This window comes from Pseudophryne corroboree, chromosome 1, assembly GCF_028390025.1.
Source record: "Pseudophryne corroboree isolate aPseCor3 chromosome 1, aPseCor3.hap2, whole genome shotgun sequence".
NCBI lineage: Eukaryota > Metazoa > Chordata > Amphibia > Anura > Myobatrachidae > Pseudophryne > Pseudophryne corroboree.
In genome coordinates this window covers 275533574-275553496 of record NC_086444.1, presented here as the reverse complement: position 1 = coordinate 275553496, position 19923 = coordinate 275533574, and the positions used below count along the sequence as shown (strand labels likewise).

Below are 19923 nucleotides of genomic sequence, written 5' to 3'. Positions count from 1 at the left end.
TTGGTGAGAGAGGCATACACTGACAAGTGTGTGTTTTTTTTATTTTATTTTTTATATATATATATATATATATATATATTAATCTATATATATATTAATATATATATATATATATATATATATATGTGTGTGTGTGTGTGTGTATATATATATATATATATGTATATATATATATATGTATATATATATATATATATATATATATATATATATATATATATTTATTTATTTATTTATTTCCCTGTTGGTATAAGGCCCTGCAAAGTGTTTTCAAATAAACTACTTTATGTATTTGCATTAGAATTTAAAGTGGTCTTCAAATGATGTTGTTGATTGTGTTTATTCCATACTCTTTCGTCCCTCAGGACGCAGGCTGAGATGGCACACACATGCCGCGGAACTATTAACCTATCTACAGCTCACATTGACACAGAAGATTCATGTAATATTGTCCTGTCAAACGGTGGGCGGACGTATCACCTTAAGGCAAGCTGCGAGGTGGAGAGGCAGAGATGGGTCACAGCTTTGGAGCTGGCCAAAGCCAAGGCTATCCGTATGATGAACAACCAGTCAGGTAGCGTCTCGTGCATGTTTTGGAAGTATATCAGACTTCTGCTTTTTTTTTAGAAACTAATAATGCAAATAACTTATATAGCTCATAGCTGTTATTCATATGACCATTAAGGTTAGGAATGTTGGTGATATTCACTTGGTGGAGAAACATATATAATTATATATCATGTTTGTTTTTGTGTTTTTTGTTGTTTTCAATCATCTATTAAAGACATATATGTTATTTATTAATTTTTCACTAAGGGTTGTGTTGATCCCCAGTTGACATATGTATTGTTTACTACCTTTTTTTTTTTTTTCTATTGCATTTGTTTTAAATCACTCTTTATTTAGATTTTTCAAAGAAATAACGAAGTTGGTGTGCAAAACACTCAATGCTTGAAGACTGTGAAAATATCCATAAAGATGCAAACTGCTGATAGGGTCCTGACTTTCACCTAGCAAAAGTAAGGTGTAGGGATAACGGTTACATGATCTTGTGCCCCCTTTGATTACATAAATGTATTCCAGCACCCCCCACCCATTGAAGATACTACTCAAAATAATAGGATTTTGGTACCTACCGGTAAATCCTTTTCTCTTAGTCCGTAGAGGATGCTGGGGACTCCAAAAGGACTATGGGGTATAGACGGATCCGCAGGAGCTTTGGCACACTATAAAGACTTAAACTGGGTGTGAACTGGCTCCTCCCTCTTTGCCCCTCCTCCAGACCTCGGTTAGAAACTGTGCCCAGGAGAGATGGACATTTCGAGGAAAGAATTTTATTGTTATAAACACGGTGAGTGTCCTACCAGCTCACACCTCAAACACACCGTAGAACGTGGCATTCAGTAGAATACCAGCCCACGGCATGAATAAAACACAGCCACATGCTGAGAGAATATGTAACACAACCCGTGTGTCCACCTAAGCAAAAATAAGACCCCGCATGCCATGGCATGAAAAACGGTAGCAACCGCCTGACAGGGAAGACACACCACCAGGGTGTAACCAAAAACACTAACTGCAGACACCGTACGCACTGGGACGGGCGCCCAGCATCCTCTACGGACTAAGAGAAAAGGATTTACCGGTAGGTACCAAAATCCTATTTTCTCATACGTCCTAGAGGATGCTGGGGACTCCAAAAGGACCATGGGGTTTATACCAAAGCTCCAAAACGGGCGGGAGAGTGCGGACGACTCTGCAGCACCGAATGAGCAAACAAAAGGTCCCCAACAATCAGGGTATCAAACTCGTAGAGCATAGCAAAAGCGTTTGATCCAGACCAATAATCCGCTCGGCAAAGTTGAACCGCCTAGACTCCTCGGGCATCCGCCCAAGAAGAGCCCATCTTTCCATTAGAATGGGCTTCCACCGACTTCGGTAACGGCAATCCAACCGTAGAACAAACATGCCAAATCGTATCACAGATTCAGCGTGTAACAGACTGCATACTGCAGTCGCCCCAAGCATGTTGGGAGCATACCGGACAAACAGAGCCTCTGTTTCTCCAAACTGAGCCAAATTGGCGACCTAAATATTCAAATCCCCGGTAACACCGAGAGACTTTGAATCAGCTAATGCCTAAGTAACCACCGGCATCAAAAATAGACTGATTTCTGTGAAACCCAGAAACCACTCTTTGGCAGAACTACAATCAGAGTTCACAATTTCTCTCTATCCACATGGAAGATCAAACAAGGCTCTTGTGAGACAAAACCACCACTTCCGACACCCGCCTTGTGGACGCCAAACCCAATAGCATGACCACTTTCCAAGAGAGACATTTTTTTTTTTTTTTTAAAGAAAATAATAAGGCCATACTGCACCGAAATGGAGCCTAACTGTAGGCCTGCATCCACACCGGCTTGTAAGTATGGATAAGAACGACCTAGCTGAAAGTCTTCCGTAGGAACCATCCTGGATTCACACCAAGACACAGAATTACGCCTACCACGGAGGTAAGGCTTTCCCGTTACTTCTTTCCTAGCCTGAAACATTGAGGAAATGGCTTCACTGGGAACATCCTTCCGGCTGAGGATATGGCATTCAACCGCCACGCCGTCAGACGCAGTCGCGGTAAGTCTTGATACACGCCCTGATCTAGTTGTAACAGTTCCTCACAAAAAGGAAGAGGGCAGGAATCTTCCATGAGCAATGTTCTTCTTACGTTTATCACCTTCAGAAAAAATGAAAGAGGAGAGGCCACATAGACCGACTAAAAACCCCCACGGTGTCACGAGGGTGTCCACTGCTATAGCTTGAGTCCTGAAACAATATCCCTGAGGCCTCTCATTGAAGCGAGACGCCAACATGACCAATTGCGACCCTCCACAAATAGTTGTCCCGTCTGTGAAAACTTCTCGATAATGACTGAATTTTTCCCGGATGGAGATCGCGTCAGCAGAGGAAATCTATTTCTCCTTCGCTTACCAGACTTTTCGCCCCACGGTAAAACTGTGCATCTTCTGCCATTGCCGCTTTGCTCCTTGTTCCGTCATAGCGGCTTACTTACGCCACTGCTGACAAGTGGTCTGGCAGAACTAACATGGGGGCGAACACGAAGAATACGTTTGTCGAAAATATCTCTTAAATCAAGAAAGCTTATTGCAGACAAGCTTTCCAACTTAACCTTAACCTGGAAATACGTGCAAGGATTACTCCCCAGCCTCGGAGATCTGTATGCACAGACACCAGGATCTAAACCTGGATCCCGAACTTTCATCCCTCGAGAAGGAGAAAACCGAATAGACACCACAGGAGTGATGTCCTGGCCTTTAGGATTATATTCCGGTGCATGTGCAGGTGAGACCCGGACCACATAACCCAACTGGCCCCTTGAAAGCCACTCTGGCAGTAGACCTGCTCACCAAAACAGGCCTCGTAGGCCGCACCCATCTGTTTTAGTAACAGAACATACAGATGAAGTGTCCCAGCAAAGCTGATCCAACTCTGGATCCTCAGACCTCTTTCCACAGGAAAAACACTGAACATTAACCGGTCAGTATCTACTCTGAAACCCACCTCCGACAGCTGTGTCGGTGGGAACAACAGCCAATCTCTGTGTCGAAGAACAGTCCGAGAGAAACAACGATTTGCACCTTTATACAGGGACAACCGGACAATGTCCTGAACCTGACGCACCTCTGTATGACGTAGCGTACTACCTCCCCATCCAGAGGGAAACGGCAAGATCTATTAGAAAAACAGTAAGGTGAACAACCGTAACTCAGAATGCTCCCCTTTTGGATTCTATAAATAACTCACAAGTCTTAGTCTATTCATGGACTAACTGAAATTAGTAGATGAGTGCTCCCCGGAGTGTGAACTAGCCAGATAGACTCAGCGACAAGTGGTGGATGTGTTGGGAACAGAAAACGACATCCCCTTCTGCGAACCTACCAAGGCTGCAGAACTCTTACCTTTCAACCTTCCACTGTCCGCACAGAAAAGGAAAAAAGAACTGTATCGAACCGGTTAAAACGACTGCATCCCACAAAAGAATGCGTCACCAACCGTTGTGAAGGAGGCTAACTCACGAAGTTAGACATACCAGTTGTATCTGCCGAGAGTGACTGAACAGAGGGCTCACCAAACAGCTGTATACCTCCCTCGAGTATCTCTCGGAGACAACCTCAGCATTTTCCCGGCTACACCTCCTGCTGTCACGCGGCAGCCTGCTGCAGTGTTATAAAGTAGATTCAACATAAGCAAGCTTACCCACTCTGGGTAGGGTAATTCTATCGGATGCCTACCCGAATACAACACTCCCTCATGTGCATGCAATGCAAATAAGGCCAAAGTATAGAAATAAAATATCACTTAGCTTCCTGTGTATGATCCTTTGCGACCGAGCTCTGCGTCGACCAGGAGTTGACTGCCGTAATGATCTCTCCGCGTCGGGAAGAGAATAATATTCGGACTCCTTGAGAGGATCGAAAACCAACTCGTCACTGCCAATCTAGAGCTTAATCAACAGAGCGATCAGCACATGAGAAGAATACCATTTTCTCTAACGTCCTAGTGGATGCTGGGGACTCTGTAAGGACCGTGGGGAATAGACGGGCTCCGCAGGAGACATGGGCACTTTAAGAGAATTTAGATTCTGGTGTGCTCTGGCTCCTCCCTCTATGTCCCTCCTCCAGACCTCAGTTTGAATCTGTGCCCGGACGAGCTGGGTGATACTTCTGAGGAAGCCGCTGAATTCACTAAAGGCGGAGAAACGCGGTAAGAGGTCTTCATTACTTGTCCGGTACCGGTCCGATTCTACATCTACCTGCAGGCACCTTTACCACTGTTTGGATACTCCAGATATGGCACCTACAATGGGATAATCAAAGCACCAGGAGCCGGGGAGATACCACTACATGGGACCAAAGGATTAAGCAGGTTTATTATTCACCTGTCAGTGAGGACCACTGTCATTGTCTTAAAGCTAAAATAAACAGCATGCTGTACTAACCATTAACATTATCTCTGATGGCTGTTGCAACTAATCAGCCACTATCAGTGGCACTAATCATTGCTCTGCTAATTATTTCTAACTATAAAGAGTCAAGAGACTAAATAATCAGCTGTACTTGAAAAGCTTGTGTACTAACCATTACCAATAAGGCTTGGAACTAAATTGCACTTCGTCTAATGCTTTGCAGGACTGACCGGCACGTATGATGAGATTTGTTATTAACAATTATTGAATTCTCTAAACTGTATTAATAAAGGTACATATCTTTTTAATAAGCGCTGCTATTTGTGTATTTAGTTTGTGTTTTCTAAGGGTAGAGTACTCTCCCTTTTTAACAGCTGCTATTTGATTAGTATGTTCCTTTATGGTGATTTTAATTTATGTGCATCCATTCTACCTAGCAACTAGCGCCGAGACATTTTTTGTTTAAGTTCTGCTGGCAACAGACTCCCTGCATCGTGGGACTGAGGGGAGAGAAGCAGCCCTACTCTCTGCAGATAGGTCCTGCTTCTTAGGCTACTGGACACCATTAGCTCCAGAGGGATCGTACACAGGATCTCACCCTTTGTCGTCCGATCCCGGAGCCGCGCCGCCGTCCCCCTCGCAGAGCCGGAAGACAGAAGCCGGGTGAAAGAAGCAAGAAGACTTCGAAATCGGCGGCAAAAGACTCCAGTCTTCACTGAGGTAGCGCACTGCAGCTGTGCGCCATTGCTCCCACACTACACCCACATACTCCGGTCAGCAATTAGAGACCTCTTTGGCAAAAGTTTGCATAATATACAGTTGGGCACTGTATATATGTATGAGCCCCCGCCAAATATTGTACATGAAAGCGGGACAGAAGCCCGCCGTTGAGGGGGTGGGGCTTCTTCCTCAGCACTCACCAGCGCCATGTTTTTTCTCCACAGCACCGCTGAGAGGAAGCTCCCCAGCCTCTCCCCTGCAGTTACACGGTAGAAGAGGGTAAAAAGAGAGGGGGGGCACATAATTAGGCGCAAAAATCTATATAAACAGCAGCTACTGGGTTAACATTAAGTTACTGTGTTATTCCTGGGTTTATAGCGCTGGAGTGTGTGCTGGCATACTCTCTCTCTGTCTCTCCAAAGGGCCTTATGGGGGAATTGTCTTCAGGTGAGCATTCCCTGAGTGTGTGGTGTGTCGGTACGTGTGTGTCGACATGTCTGAGCTAAAAGGCTCCCCTTAGGAGGAGATGGCGCAAATATGTGTGAGAGGGTGTCTCCGTCGACAATGCCGACACCTGTTTGGATATGTGTAATTAAGTGCTAAGGTGAATTTATTGCACAAAAGATTAGAGAACAGACAGGAAATCTACCCATGTCTGTCCCTATGTCGCAGAGACCTTCAGAGTCTCTCAATGCTCACTATCCAAAATAATAGACACTGATATCGACACAGAGTCTGATTCCAGTGTCGACTACGATAATGCAAAGTTACAGACAAAATGGCAGAAAAGTATTCAATATATGATTATTGTAATAAAAGATGATTTGCATATCACTGATGACTCATCTGTCCCCTGACACAAGGGTACACATGTTTAAGGGGAAGAAAGCTGAGGAAATTTTTATCCCTCCTCTCATGATGAAAAAGGGCGGGAATCTCCAGACAAGAGACTGCAGTTTCCCACAAAGAATTCTCAGGGAGTATCCTTTCCCCACTAGGGCTAGGATACAATGGGAATCTTCCCCTAGGGTATCACGTTTGCCCAAAAGGTAGCCTTGATGTAACAGCTATTCTCAGGGATCCTGCAGATAGCGTGCACATTCTGGTACACTACTCAAACCGGCGATTGTGTCGGCATGGGTTTATAGCGCTGTGGCAGCGTGGACAGGTACCTTATCAGCAGAGATTGAGACCCTAGTATGTGTGTATGTGTATATATGTATGTTTGTGTATGTATGTGTATATATATATATATATATATGTGTGTGTGTGTATATATATATATATATATATATATATATATATTAAAGATGCTGGAGCAGGGAGCGCAGCACTACCGCTGTCTCTCCCCCCTGTAGCACCCTGGCGGGTGAACATACGCTGTGCCCAGGCACCGTAATATGTCCCCCGCCAGCATTGTAGACCGTCAGCAACATGCCCCCAGGGCGCTTCTCCCCAGTGCCCTGCACCCTGCCAGAGACGTTGGTGTGTGGGAGCCTGGAGCGCAGCCCTACCGCTGCCGTTACCTCCGTTACTGAAGTCTTCTGCCGTCACTGAAGTCTTCTTTTCTTCCAATACTCACCCGGCTTCTTTCTTCTGGCTTCTGTGAGGGGGGGTGACGGCGTGGCTCCGGGAACAAGCAGCTAGGCGCACCAAGTGATCGAACCCTCTGGAGCTAATGGTGTTCAGTAGCCGAGAAGCAGAGCCTTTAAACTAAGAAGAAGTAGGTACTGCTTCTCTCCCCTCACTCCCACGCTGCCGGGAGCCTGTAGCCAGCAGGTCTGCCTGAAAATAAAAAAACCTAACAAAAGTCTTTCAGAGAAACTCAGGAGAGCTCCCCTAGTGTGTGACCCATCACTCCTGGGCACAAAGTCTAACTGAGGTCTGGAGGAGGGGCATAGGGGGAGGAGCCAGTTCACACCCAGTTTATGTCTTTATAGTGTGCCCAAGCTCCTGCGGATCCGTCTATACCCCATGGTCCTTTTGGAGTCCCCAGCATCCTCTAGGACGTATGAGAAAAATCATTCAAAATTTCGATGAAAGTTAGTGGTGGGGGCTAAAGGAGCAAATTGCCCATCCTTGTCCCCCACAGTGATCACAGTATCTCCCCTCTGGGTACTATTTCAGTGCAGGCAAGTATGGTATAAGGGCTCCACTTTGCCCACACTTAGCTGTACTGACATACTGATCCATGTATTAGAGGGGAGCAGATGTTTCCCCTCTCTGTGTGCTTCTGGGTTCTCGCTACCTTGCTTGGCCTGTAGTGGGGAGGAAAGAGGGGACTTCCCATGGTCTGTCAGAGACAGGGGTCACCAGAGAGGAGGCTGTGCGCTAAGCAATAGGATTATTCCTAAAGCGCCCCCCACTTGCCCCCTGCTTCTTGGCTCCTACCTGGGGTATCTCTACGTCCCCCAGTTGGCAGAAATGCTCTGTTGGGAATAAGTGTTTTGCAGTTACAGTGTGTCCTTGGGATAGCACAAAGGGCTGAATTACACTGTAACAGAAAATGCTGTCCCGCTGTCTTTTGTCATTGTAATGTCCATTTGTCAGAGGATATTATTTCTTTTTGTAATGATAAAATTGACTCATGAATATGAGACTTTGCTGTTGGAAGCTGGCACAGAGGTTAAGCAGGCACGCCATGAAGGTGCGGAGAGACTGCTGAATTAGGAAGTTGGACTTGCAGTCTGCAGATTTCCTTTTTTCAAATGATTATAATTTAGAAACGTGCTCTTGTGTTGGAACTTAAGTGGAAGATTATGACAGAACTGCGGAATCCTGCAGAAGTGTAGTAAGAAAGCTGCAATTTCCATGTAAAATACAAACATTTGTAATGGTCACTAAGTGGCACACAAGTGCCCAGTGCACCCACATCCCAGCAATTGGAGGTAAAGATGCTTATATTGCCCGCTGTGTGTATGCAAATAATGTATAATGCAGGATCCCAGGGCACATTTACACACATCCCACCCTTCTGCCTCTGATCTTAAGGTTTACAAATGTAATGAATTTATCTGTAAATCCGTTAAGAGATGAATGCACAATTGCTTAGGTTTATTTTCAGTGGTTTTTACACATTATGGAACTCTTCAGCCCCCTACAATGTCAGCAGCTCACATGTATTAAAGCTGCTATTTTATGCTTAATAAAAGCCCCAGGTACACTGCCTAAGATAAGTAGGGAGATTGGGAGAACAAGACAAAGCAGGAAATTGTGGGTCTTTGCCCAATCAAGTCTTTCCAGGCTTTTACAGGATAAATTCACCTGGCACTATGGATGAATTAGAAGTTCACTGGGTAGGGGCATCATCGTCTGGTAGATATAGAAAAAAAAAAAAATACAACCGGTCTGTTGGAGCTTATTGTGGCACGCGGCTCTATGGGAGCCCAGGTACGTGGCTTCTTGATTATATTTACATATTTCAGCTAATTCCATCCATAACAAAGATTTTGGTGACTCCCATTTTAAGTGTACAGTATCTGAAATCTAGTTTTAAGTGCTTTCTGGAGTGTGTATATTCCTACATCTCTACCTGTGCTGACAGGATTTCCAGAAGTACAGTAGGCAGTACTGTGCTATGAATCCTGCTGTATACTCTGCATAGCTCTAGCATACATTTCCTGGTACATTTAGGGGTATATTCAACTGAAGTCGAAAACTGCCGTCTGTCGAAAAGACGACAGTTTTCGACTTTTTAAGGTCGAATCCTGATTCGACCTATTCAATATATCCCTAAATTTTTCGACTTGTCGAAAAGCACGTGGATTGGCAGAATAGCTGCTGATCCACGTGCTTGTGTCAAACTGTTTTGGCCCCCTTTTCGACCATCTCAGTCCAACATCAAAAAGATGTCGGACTGAGATTTGGACTCGGAGGAGGGGGGGGGGAGCCGCAGGGAGACGGGGGGACAGCCGGCGGGCATACAGGGAGATTAGCGCTGCAGCTGGATGTCACTCAGCCGCCCGACCTCACGGTAGCTTCCACCCGGCTCCAGCACGCTGCTGGAGCCGAGTGGAAGCTGCCGTGAGGTCGGGTGGCTGAGTGACATTCTGCTGTAGCGCTGATCTTCCCTGTATGTCCGCCGGCTGTCCCCCCGCTGGTCTCCCCGCGGCTCGTCCCCCTTCTCCTCTGCGTCTCATCTCAATTCGACTTGAAAAAGTCGAATTAAGATGGGATGGAATAATGGTTGTCTGATCCATTCCGACAAATACATGTCGGAATGGATCCGACTTTAATTGAATATACCCCTTTAACCGTTAATCTGGGTTGTGTGCAGAGAAATCAGTGAGCAGGTGGATAGAAAACAAATACATGAAGCCTGTTTTGACAACCAAAAAGAAATTTATGGCATACTGGCCATCAGTTGCGATAATCATCTGCGATGGCAGGCTGCGTAAGCTTCAGCTTACTCATGCTTGCCATTGTAGGGTGGCTTGCGAGGCCAAGGGAACTGCATTGCGCTACACAGTCCTTGGCTCCGCCGCTCCCAGAAAACGGGGGCAACGGGTCCCCCTTTTCCCAAACGCCGGCCGCCCTCACTCTCGTCCTTCCCTGCGAACGCTTCTGCCTGTCAGTAAGGCAGAGGCATTCGCACACCTGCTCCGCAATCTCAGGACCCGTTCTACATATGCGCAGAATAGGTCCTGCACGAGCTCAGGAGCTTAACGTCGGGGAAATGCAATCCTTACTGAATCACCCCCTGAGAGTCCTAAGAGACGTGTACTTATACAGCTTCACTTCTTAAAAACTTTTACTGCGTGTATTTGTACTCTTTCCACAGCGCAGTTCCAGACTGACCTGTAATCCCAAATAAATGCATGCTTATTTTACCGGACCGTACAGGAATTTATCTGTTACTTGCTATATGTGTGGCAGACAATTGGGTGCATTTCTGATCAAATTAAATTTGTGCACCTGCAGATTTACTTTTGTAGAAAAGTCTCCTCCACCCAATGCTGGTACTAATCTGGGATTATGTTTTGGGTGCTGTAGACACCTGTGTTATCGCATGATTGCGGGTCCATTTTTGGACAATGAAAAAGGCCTCTGATTGGATAAGGCGATAATGACAATCGGTCATTAATCGCTATATCTGACTGTTTTTATCAGCCGAGAACAGATAGGAGCTAATTCATTGGCGTTTCTATAATGGGTGCATTGGGTGCGGTGCACACAGGCCCATGGGTCCAGGGGGGCCCACATCACACCCATTTTAATACTTACCTTTCGTAGTGTTTACTTTCCTGGAATGCTGGATGCTTTGGTGTGCTCCCAATGCCCTTGAGCGCCTTTGAGGCAGAGAAATTGGATTCAAATCTCCAGTGGAGCATGAGATAATACATTTTGTGGGGTGGTCTTCAGTATGCCGGCGGTCGGGCTCCCGGCAACCAGCTTATCGGCGCCGGGAGCCCGACAGCCGGCATACCGACACTTATTCTCCCGTGTGGGGGTCCACGACCCCCCCTGGAGGGAGAAAAAATAGTGTGGCGCGTATCGCGCCACCGTGCCCGTAGCGTAGCGAGCCCGCAAGGGGTTCATTTGCGCTCTCCACACTGTCGGTAAGCCGGCGGTCGGGCTCCCGGCGCCGGTATGCTGGTCGCCGGGAGCCCGACCGCCGGCATATCGTAGTGATAGTAGTTTGCCATAAAGAATCCCTGCAAAAAGATGTGGACGGCTGAGCTATCATGTTGTGAAAATAATGTAATGACCACTTATATTACATATACTTTTAATGCTGATCATTTTGGATCAGTTCAGTCTTATTGGGATCATATAGAGAGGAGAAGGAGCAAATGAAAATAGTGTCTCATAACACTGCTTAGATTCAAACGACTGGTGTGGTACATTTGTTTATACTGATCACTATTTTTTAACACAAATTGTTTCATGTTTGTGCATGTGTTAAAGATATGTATTTATCTACATAATATGTACACAAAATGTTAATAAACCTGAATTATTTTTTTTATTTAATTTTTTTTTAGAATCCACATGCTACCTGTTCAAGATCTGTTTTGATGGTTTATACATCTATTTTTTAATAAACATATAAAATCTTATTTGAGCAAATCCAAAAGTGCGGCACTCCCGGCTATCAGGAATCACTGACCCAGTAGTGACTTAGCTCAACGTTTCAATCAAAAGATTTTCATCAGGATAACAACAACCACGTCTTTCCTTATAAACCCCATAACACAGCGTGAGCCACACCTTTCTGCCGACACTGATACCCGGTCAGGCGCATGCCAATGACGTGTATCCATGTGTCGCTCGTCCGCAGTAATCAACATTATAACCAAAAACATTACATGGACACTGAAAAATACATAAATGTATATGATGTATAGAAACAACATACCACGATATGTTCGCATAACTTAAGGAGCACTTAATAAATAAATAAATCTAAATATATGTACAGTGATTCAAAAGTCGCAGTACACCAGGCATGTCTAAACTGTGGCCCTCCAGCTGTTGAGAAACTACATATCCCAGCATGCCCTGACACAGCTTTAGCATTCTCTGACAGCATAACTGTGTCAGGGCATGCTGGGATATGTAGTTTCACAACAGCTGGAGGGCCGCAGTTTGGACTTGCCTGCAGTACACCCTTTTGTTTCAAAAACTGTGCAGGAATGTGAAAATTGAATACTCCAGTAAGGTATGGGTGAGGTGGGCTATCTTTTAGGGTATGTACCGAACATGGGCGCCATCTTGAAATCTGCCATCTTGAATCTAAATGAGTTTTTTCAAATGGAAAGGAGGTCGTCTAAAATATCAAACAACATCAGCATTTGCTGAAAAGTTTTATTGCTGCAAACAGATTTGAAAACGAGTTTTATGGTAACAACTTACCTTTGTTAAAACTCTTTCTGCGAGGTACACTGGGCTCCACAAGGATAGACATTGGGTTGTAGAGTAGGATCTTGATCCGAGGCACCAACAGGCTGAAAAGCTTTGACTGTTCCTAGAATGCATAGCGCCGCTGCCTCTATAACCCCGCCTCCCTGCACAGGAGCTCAGTTTTTAGTTAATCAGCCCAATGCAGTAGCAGGAAAAGAGACGACAACGGTTAGTTGCCACAAACACCACACTCTCACGACAGGAGAAGTGTCAGCGGCTAATGCTATACCAACCCAAAGAAGCGAAGTACGTCAGGGTGGGCGCCTTGTGGAGCCCAGTGTACCTCGCAGAAAGAGTTTTAACAAAGGTAAGTTCTTACCATAAAACTCGTTTTCTGCTGCGGGGTACACTGGGCTCCACAAGGATAGTCATTGGGGATGTCCTAAAGCAGTTCCTTATGGCAGGGGACACACTGTAGCGGGCACAAGAACCCGGCGTCCAAAGGAAGCATCCTGGGAAGCGGCAGTATCGAAGGCATAGAACCTTATGTACGTGTTCACTGAGGACCACGTAGCCGCCTTGCACAATTGTTCAGGGGTCGCACCACGGCTGGCCGCCCAAGAAGGTCCAACAGACCGAGTAGAATGGGCCGTAATGTGAGCAGGAGCTGATAGACCAGCCCTCACATAAGCATGTGCAATCACCATTCTAATCCATCTGGCCAAAGTTTGCTTGTGAGCAGGCCAGCCCCGTTTGTGAAATCCAAACAGCACAAAGAGAGAATCAGATTTCCTAATAGAAGCAGTTCTCTTCACATAGATTCGGAGAGCCCGTACCACATCCAAAGACCGCTCTTTGGTAGACAGATCAGGAGAAACAAGTGCCAGAACCACAATCTACTGGTTAAGGTGGAACGAAGAAACCACCTTAGGCAAATAACCGGGACGAGTCCTAAGAACCGCCCGGTCACGGTGAAATATCTGATATGGGGAACTACAAGACAAGGCACCCAAATCCGACACTCTTCTAGCTGTTGCAATAGCCAGCAGAAACACCACCTTAAGGGAAAGCCACTTAAGATCAGCTGAACCAAGAGGTTCAAACGGAGACTCTTGTAATGCCTCCAAAACCACCGACCAGTCCCAAGGAGCCACAGGCGGGACATAGGGAGGTTGGATACGCAACACACCCTGAGTGAAGGTATGCACATCAGGTAAGGTCGCAATCTTTCTCTCCAAGTCCAGACCCTGCTGAAGAAAGGCCAACAACTTGGCTGTACTATACTTGGAAGCGTCATAATTGTTAGATGCGCACCAAACAAAGTAAGAATGCCAGACCCTATAGTAAATCCGAGCAGAAGCCGGTTTCCGGGCCCGCAACATAGTTTGAATGACCGCCTCAGAAAACCCTTCAGCCCTTAAGACGGAAGCTTCAAGAGCCACGCTGTCAAAGACAGCCGGGCTAGGTCCCGGTAGACACAGGGGCCCTGAACGAGGAGGTCTGGGCGTTGCGGAAGTAGAATTGGACGCTCTGACGATAGGCCCTGCAGGGTGTAGTCAGCACAAGCAGAGATATAGGAGAGATATGGTGAATAGAATCACAGAAAAAAATACGTATCAGAATATATCTTGTGAATATCCTATATTATTATAAAACCTGACGCACCAAGTTCCCTCAGGTTATAGAATATAGGGATAGCAAGTTGAGTGAGAGACGCAAATGGAAACTACTCAGCAAGCTAATGCACACACATATAGTCACAGTTGTACAATGCAGAGGTTATTACTAACAATAATACTGCACTGGACCAGCTTATATAGCTATGTAGTCAATAGATATACATCCAGTTCTTACTGTGCAGTGTTATATCACAGGGTAATTGTACTAGAAAACCCTGACTAAATGCACTCTTTCTTAACTAACACTGTCTAAGAGACAGGTAGAATACTTAAGTGTCATGTAAAGTCACAGCGCTGACAACCAGGCGGCTTTACACAGGAGGATTTGCCCAAGCAGTCCCAGGAACAGTGTAGTTGAGAGAAATGGCGCCGCAGACACTGACAGGGAGTGAGGGAGAGACAGATATGCAGCTCCAGGGCGGGAACATTTACTGGAAATGGCGCCCTGGGGCTGGGGGAGGGTCTCCAGGTCTAAGCCTTATCCCGCTGCTGGCAAAACCACCGGGTACTGCGGGCTACTAGTAAAATAGTTTTAAGGGAAAACCTGACCTGCATCCATGCCCTGGTGATCTAGTGGGATCGCCTGTACTGCCACAGTGTCCACCACCAGCGCGCGCGGCCCGCCTCCCACTGACCGCGCCGGATCGCGATAAAGTACGGGTCCCGCAAGCGGGACCCACTCACCACCTGCCGAAGCGCGGCCACGCGATCCCGGAGAGCCTCCATCGTGTGTGCCTGACCATAGAAGAAAACCGGAGCCTCCTGCTGTAGTTACCCGGCAACCAGGGCTCGGGAGTGTACAGCAGGGACGTGCAGTCAGGGGAGGCAGTGCCTCCCCTGTCATTCTTAATTAAGATAATACAAAGAAGATACTTATGACACAGCTACTGTGTCATAAGTATATGATTCACCCCTTTATATTATTTTAATTATTGTTATTTGCTTAAAAGATATACTTTTCTGTGTTTCGGAGGCACCGCTCTCGGTGCCTCCTGCTGCCATAGAGAAAGGGCTGGAATGGGGGGGGCGGGAGGGGGGCGGGGCCAAGCAACGGCCAGTAATAGCCCATTCACAAATCCCTCTGAGCGGCACTAGTAGAAGTGCCTCTTTGGGACAGAGGCGTGCTTTCAGCCCATATGAAAGCACGCCCCTGTCACTACAGCAGAAGTCATTGGGCAGTGGGCAGGGCCGGACTGCCTGTTCTGCAGATGGCCCCTCCTCCGCTGCCCACCGCCGCTGCTTCTGCTCTCCGCCAGCCTGATGCCCACTGCGCCGCTCCGTCACCCGTGTTGCTCCCCCGCTCTGCCACTACCGCTGCTGCTGCCCTTGGGGGAGGCGGAGGAGAGAGCCCGGCAGCACCGCAAGACTTCCCCCGGGAGAAGCCCCCTTCCTGCGGACGGCCAGCGCAGGGGGTAAGGGAGAGGACACAGCAGGAGACAGCGGGGGAGAGGGGGGATAGATGGCCCCTCCCCCGCTGCGAACCGCCGCTGCTGCTGCTTCTACTCTCGGTCTGCTCTCCTAACAGCAGGACCACCCAGGCGAGAGGGGGGGGGGGGGGAGGAATTGGGCTAGGTGGAAAGAGACTGGCTAGCTCACCCCCAGATCACTTTGCCTGCAGCTCACCCCCAGATGATCTGTGGGTGAGCTGCAGTCCAAGTGATTTGGGGGTGAGCTGCAGTCCAAGTGATCTGGGGGTGAGCTGCAGTCCAAGTGATCTTGGACTGCAGTTCACTCCCAGATCACTTGGACTGCAGCACACCCCCCAGATCACTTTGACTGCAGGGACCAGAAGGAATATATAAAATAAATGTAAAAAAAATATATTTCTCTAACGTCCTAGTGGATGCTGGGGACTCCGTCAGGACCATGGGGAATAGCGGCTCCGCAGGAGACAGGGCACAAAAGCAAGCTTTTAGGATCACATGGTGTGTACTGGCTCCTCCCCCTATGACCCTCCTCCAAGCCTCAGTTAGGTTTTTGTGCCCGGCCGAGAAGGGTGCAATCTAGGTGGCTCTCTTAAAGAGTTGCTTAGAAAAAGTTTTTAGGTTCTTTATTTTCAGTGAGTCCTGCTGGCAACAGGCTCACTGCATCGAGGGACTTAGGGGAGAGATTTTCAACTCACCTGCGGGCAGGATGGATTGGATTCTTAGGCTACTGGACATAGCTCCAGAGGGAGTCGGAACACAGGGCTCGCCCTGGGGTTCGTCCCGGAGCCGCGCCGCCGACCCCCCTTGCAGATGCTGAAGATGAAGAGGTCCGGAACCAGGCGGCAGAAGACTCTCAGTCTTCATCAGGTAGCGCACAGCACTGCAGCTGTGCGCCATTGTTGTCAGCACACTTCACACAGCGGTCACGGAGGGTGCAGGGCGCTGGGGGGGGGGGCGCCCTGGGCAGCAATGTATAATACCTGTATGGCGAAAAATACATCACATATAGCCCTTGAGGCTATATGGATGTATTTAACCCCTGCCAGATATCTAAAACTCCGGAGAAGAAGCCCGCCGAAAAGGGGGCGGGGCCTATTCTCCTCAGCACACAGCGCCATTTTCCCTCACAGAAAGGCTGGTGGGAAGGCTCCCATGATCTCCCCTGCACTGCACTACAGAAACAGGGTTAAAACAGAGAGGGGGGGCACTGATTTGGCGATATGTATATATGCTATAAAAGGAACACTTATATAAAGGTTGTCCCTGGATAATTATAGCGTTTTGGTGTGTGCTGGCAAACTCTCCCTCTGTCTCCCCAAAGGGCTAGTGGGTCCTGTCCTCTATCAGAGCATTCCCTATGTGTGTGCTGTATGTCGGTACGTGTGTGTCGACATGTATGAGGAAAATATTGGTGAGGAGGCGGAGCAAATTGCCTGTAATGGTGATGTCACTCTCTAGGGAGTCGACACCGGAATGGATGGCTTATTTATGGAAATTACGTGACAATGTCAACACGCTGCAAGCCGGTTGACGACATGAGAGGGCCGGCGAACAAATTAGTATCTGTCCAGGCGTCTCAAACACCGTCAGGGGCTGTAAAATGCCCATTTACCTCAGTCGGTCGACACAGACCCAGACACGGACACTGATTTCAGTGTCGACGGTGAAGAAACAAACGTATTTTCTTTTAGGGCCACACGTTAAGGGCAATGAAGGAGGTGTTACATATTTCTGATACTCCAAGTACCACAAAAAAGGGTATTATGTGTGAGGTGAAAAAACTACCTGTAGTTTTTCCTGAATCAGATAAATTAAATGAAGTGTGTGATGATGCGTGGGTTTCCCCCGATAGAAAATTATTGCCGGTATACCCTTTCCCGCCAGAAGTTAAGGCGCGGTGGGAAACACCCCTCAGGGTGGATAAGGCGCTCACACGCTTATCAGAACAAGTGGCGGTACCATCTACGGATAGGGCCGTACTTAAGGAGCCAGCTGATAGGAGGCTGAAAAATATCCTAAAAAGTATACACACACATGCTGGTGTTATACTGCGACCAGCGATCGCCTCAGCCTGGATGTGCAGAGCTGAGGTGGCTTGGTCGGATTCCCTGACTAAAAATATTGATACCTTTGACAGGGACAGTATTTTATTGACTATAGAGCATTTAAAGGATGCATTTCTATATATGCGAGATGCGCAGAGGGATATTTGCACTCTGGCATCAAGAGTAAATGCGATGTCCATATCTGCAAGAAGATGTTTATGGACACGACAGTGGTCAGGTGATGCAGATTCCAAACGGCACAAAGATGTATTGCCGTATAAAGGGGAGGAGTTATTTGGGGTCGGTCCATGGGACCTGGTGGCCAGGGCAACTGCTGGAAAATCCACCGTTTTTTACCCTAAGTCACATCTCTGCAGAAAAAGACACCGTCTTTTCAGCCTCAGTCCTTTCGTCCCTACAAGAGTCATATCTGCCCAGGGATAGAGGAAAGGGAAGAAGACTGCAGCAGGCAGCCCATTCCCAGGAACAGAAGCCCTCCACCGCTTCTACCAAGTTCTCAGCATGACGCTGGGACCGTACAGGACCCCTGGATCCTACAAGTAGTATCCAAGGGGTACAGATTGGAATGTCGAGAGGTTTCCCCCCTCGCAGGTTCCTGTAGTCTGCTGTACCAATGTCTCCCTCCGACAGGGAGGCAGTATTGAAAACAATTCACAAGCTGTATTCCCAGCAGGTGATAATAAAATTACCCCTCCGACAACAAGGAAAGGGGTATTACTCCACACTATATGGTGGTACTGAAGGCTAGGTGAGACCTATTCTAAATCTGAAAAATTTGAACACTTGCAAGGGTTCAAATCCAGATGGAGTCACTCAGAGCAGTGATAGCAAAGAACAAGGGGACTATATGGTGCCCCGGGACATCAGGGATGCTTACCTCCATGTCCCAAAATTTGCCTTTTCTCACCAAGGGTACCTGAGGTTCGTGGTACAGAACTGTCACTATCAGTTTCAAGACGATGCCGTTGGATTGTCCAAGGCACCCCGGGTCCTTACCAAGGTAATGACCGAAAGGAGGATTCGTCTTCAAAGAAAATGGACGACCTCCTGATAAGAACAAGGTCCAGAGAACAGTTGGAGGTCGGAGTAGCACTATCTCAAGTAGTTCTACGACAGCACGGGTGGATTCTAAATATTCCAAAACCGCAGTTGTTCCGACGACACGTCTGCTGGTCCTAGGGATGATTCTGGACACAGTCCAGGAAAAGGTGTTTCTCCCAGAGGAGAAAGCCAGGGAGTTATCCGAGCTAATCGGGATCCTCCTAAAACCAGGAAAAGTGTCAGTGCATCATTGCACAAGAGTCCTGGTAAAAATGGTGGCTTATTACGAAGCGCTTCCATTCGGCAGATTTCACGCAAGAACTCTTCAGTGGGATCTGCTGGACAAATGGTCCGGATCGCATCTTCAGATGCATCAGTGGATAACCCTATATCCAAGGACAAGGGTGTCTCTCCTGTGGTGATTACAGAGTGCTCATCTTCTAGAGGGCCGCAGATTCGGCATTCAGGATTGGATGCTGGTGACCACGGAGGCCAGCCTGAGAGGCTGGGGAGCAGTCACACAAGGAGTGTGATCAAGTCTGGAGAATTCTCTCCACATAAATATACTGGAGCTAAGAGCAAATTTATAATGCTCTAAGCTTAGCAAAACCTCTGCTTCAAGGTCAGCCGGTATTGATCCAGTGGGATAACATCACGGCAGTCGCCCACGTAAACAGAAAGGGCGGCACAAGAAGCAGGAGGGCAGTGGCAAAACTGCAAGGATTTTTCGCTAGGCGGAAAATCATGTGATAGCACTGTCAGCAGTGTTCATTCCGGGAGTGGACGACTGGGAAGCAGACTTCCTCAGCAGGCACGACCTCCACCCGGGAGAGTGGGAACTTCATCGGGAAGTTTTCCGCATGATTGTGAACCGTTGGGAAAGACCAAAGGTGGACATGATGGCGTCCCGCCCGAACAAAAAATGGGACAGGTATTGCGCCAGGTCACGAGACCTTCAGGCGATAGCTGTGGACGTCCTGGTAACACCGTGGGTGTAACAGTCGGTGTATGTGTTCCCTCCTCTGCTTCTCATAACCAAGGTATTGAGAATTATAAGACATAGAGGAGTAAGAACTATACTCGTGGCTCCGGATTGGCCAAGAGGGACTTGGTAACCGGAACTTCAAGAGATGCTCACAGAGGACTAATGGCCTCGGGAGCTA

General features: G+C 47.4%; 1 protein-coding gene across 1 annotated transcript in view; it reads left to right on the top strand.

The window, feature by feature from the left end:
• The window catches only part of OSBP2 (oxysterol binding protein 2), a 760529-nt gene that overhangs the window by 125922 nt on the left and 614684 nt on the right, over nucleotides 1-19923 (top strand). Inside the window, exon 2 of the mRNA XM_063964274.1 lies at nucleotides 366-574. Within this exon, the coding sequence (XP_063820344.1) occupies nucleotides 366-574 (209 nt within the window). The remainder of the gene's footprint in view (nucleotides 1-365; nucleotides 575-19923) is intronic.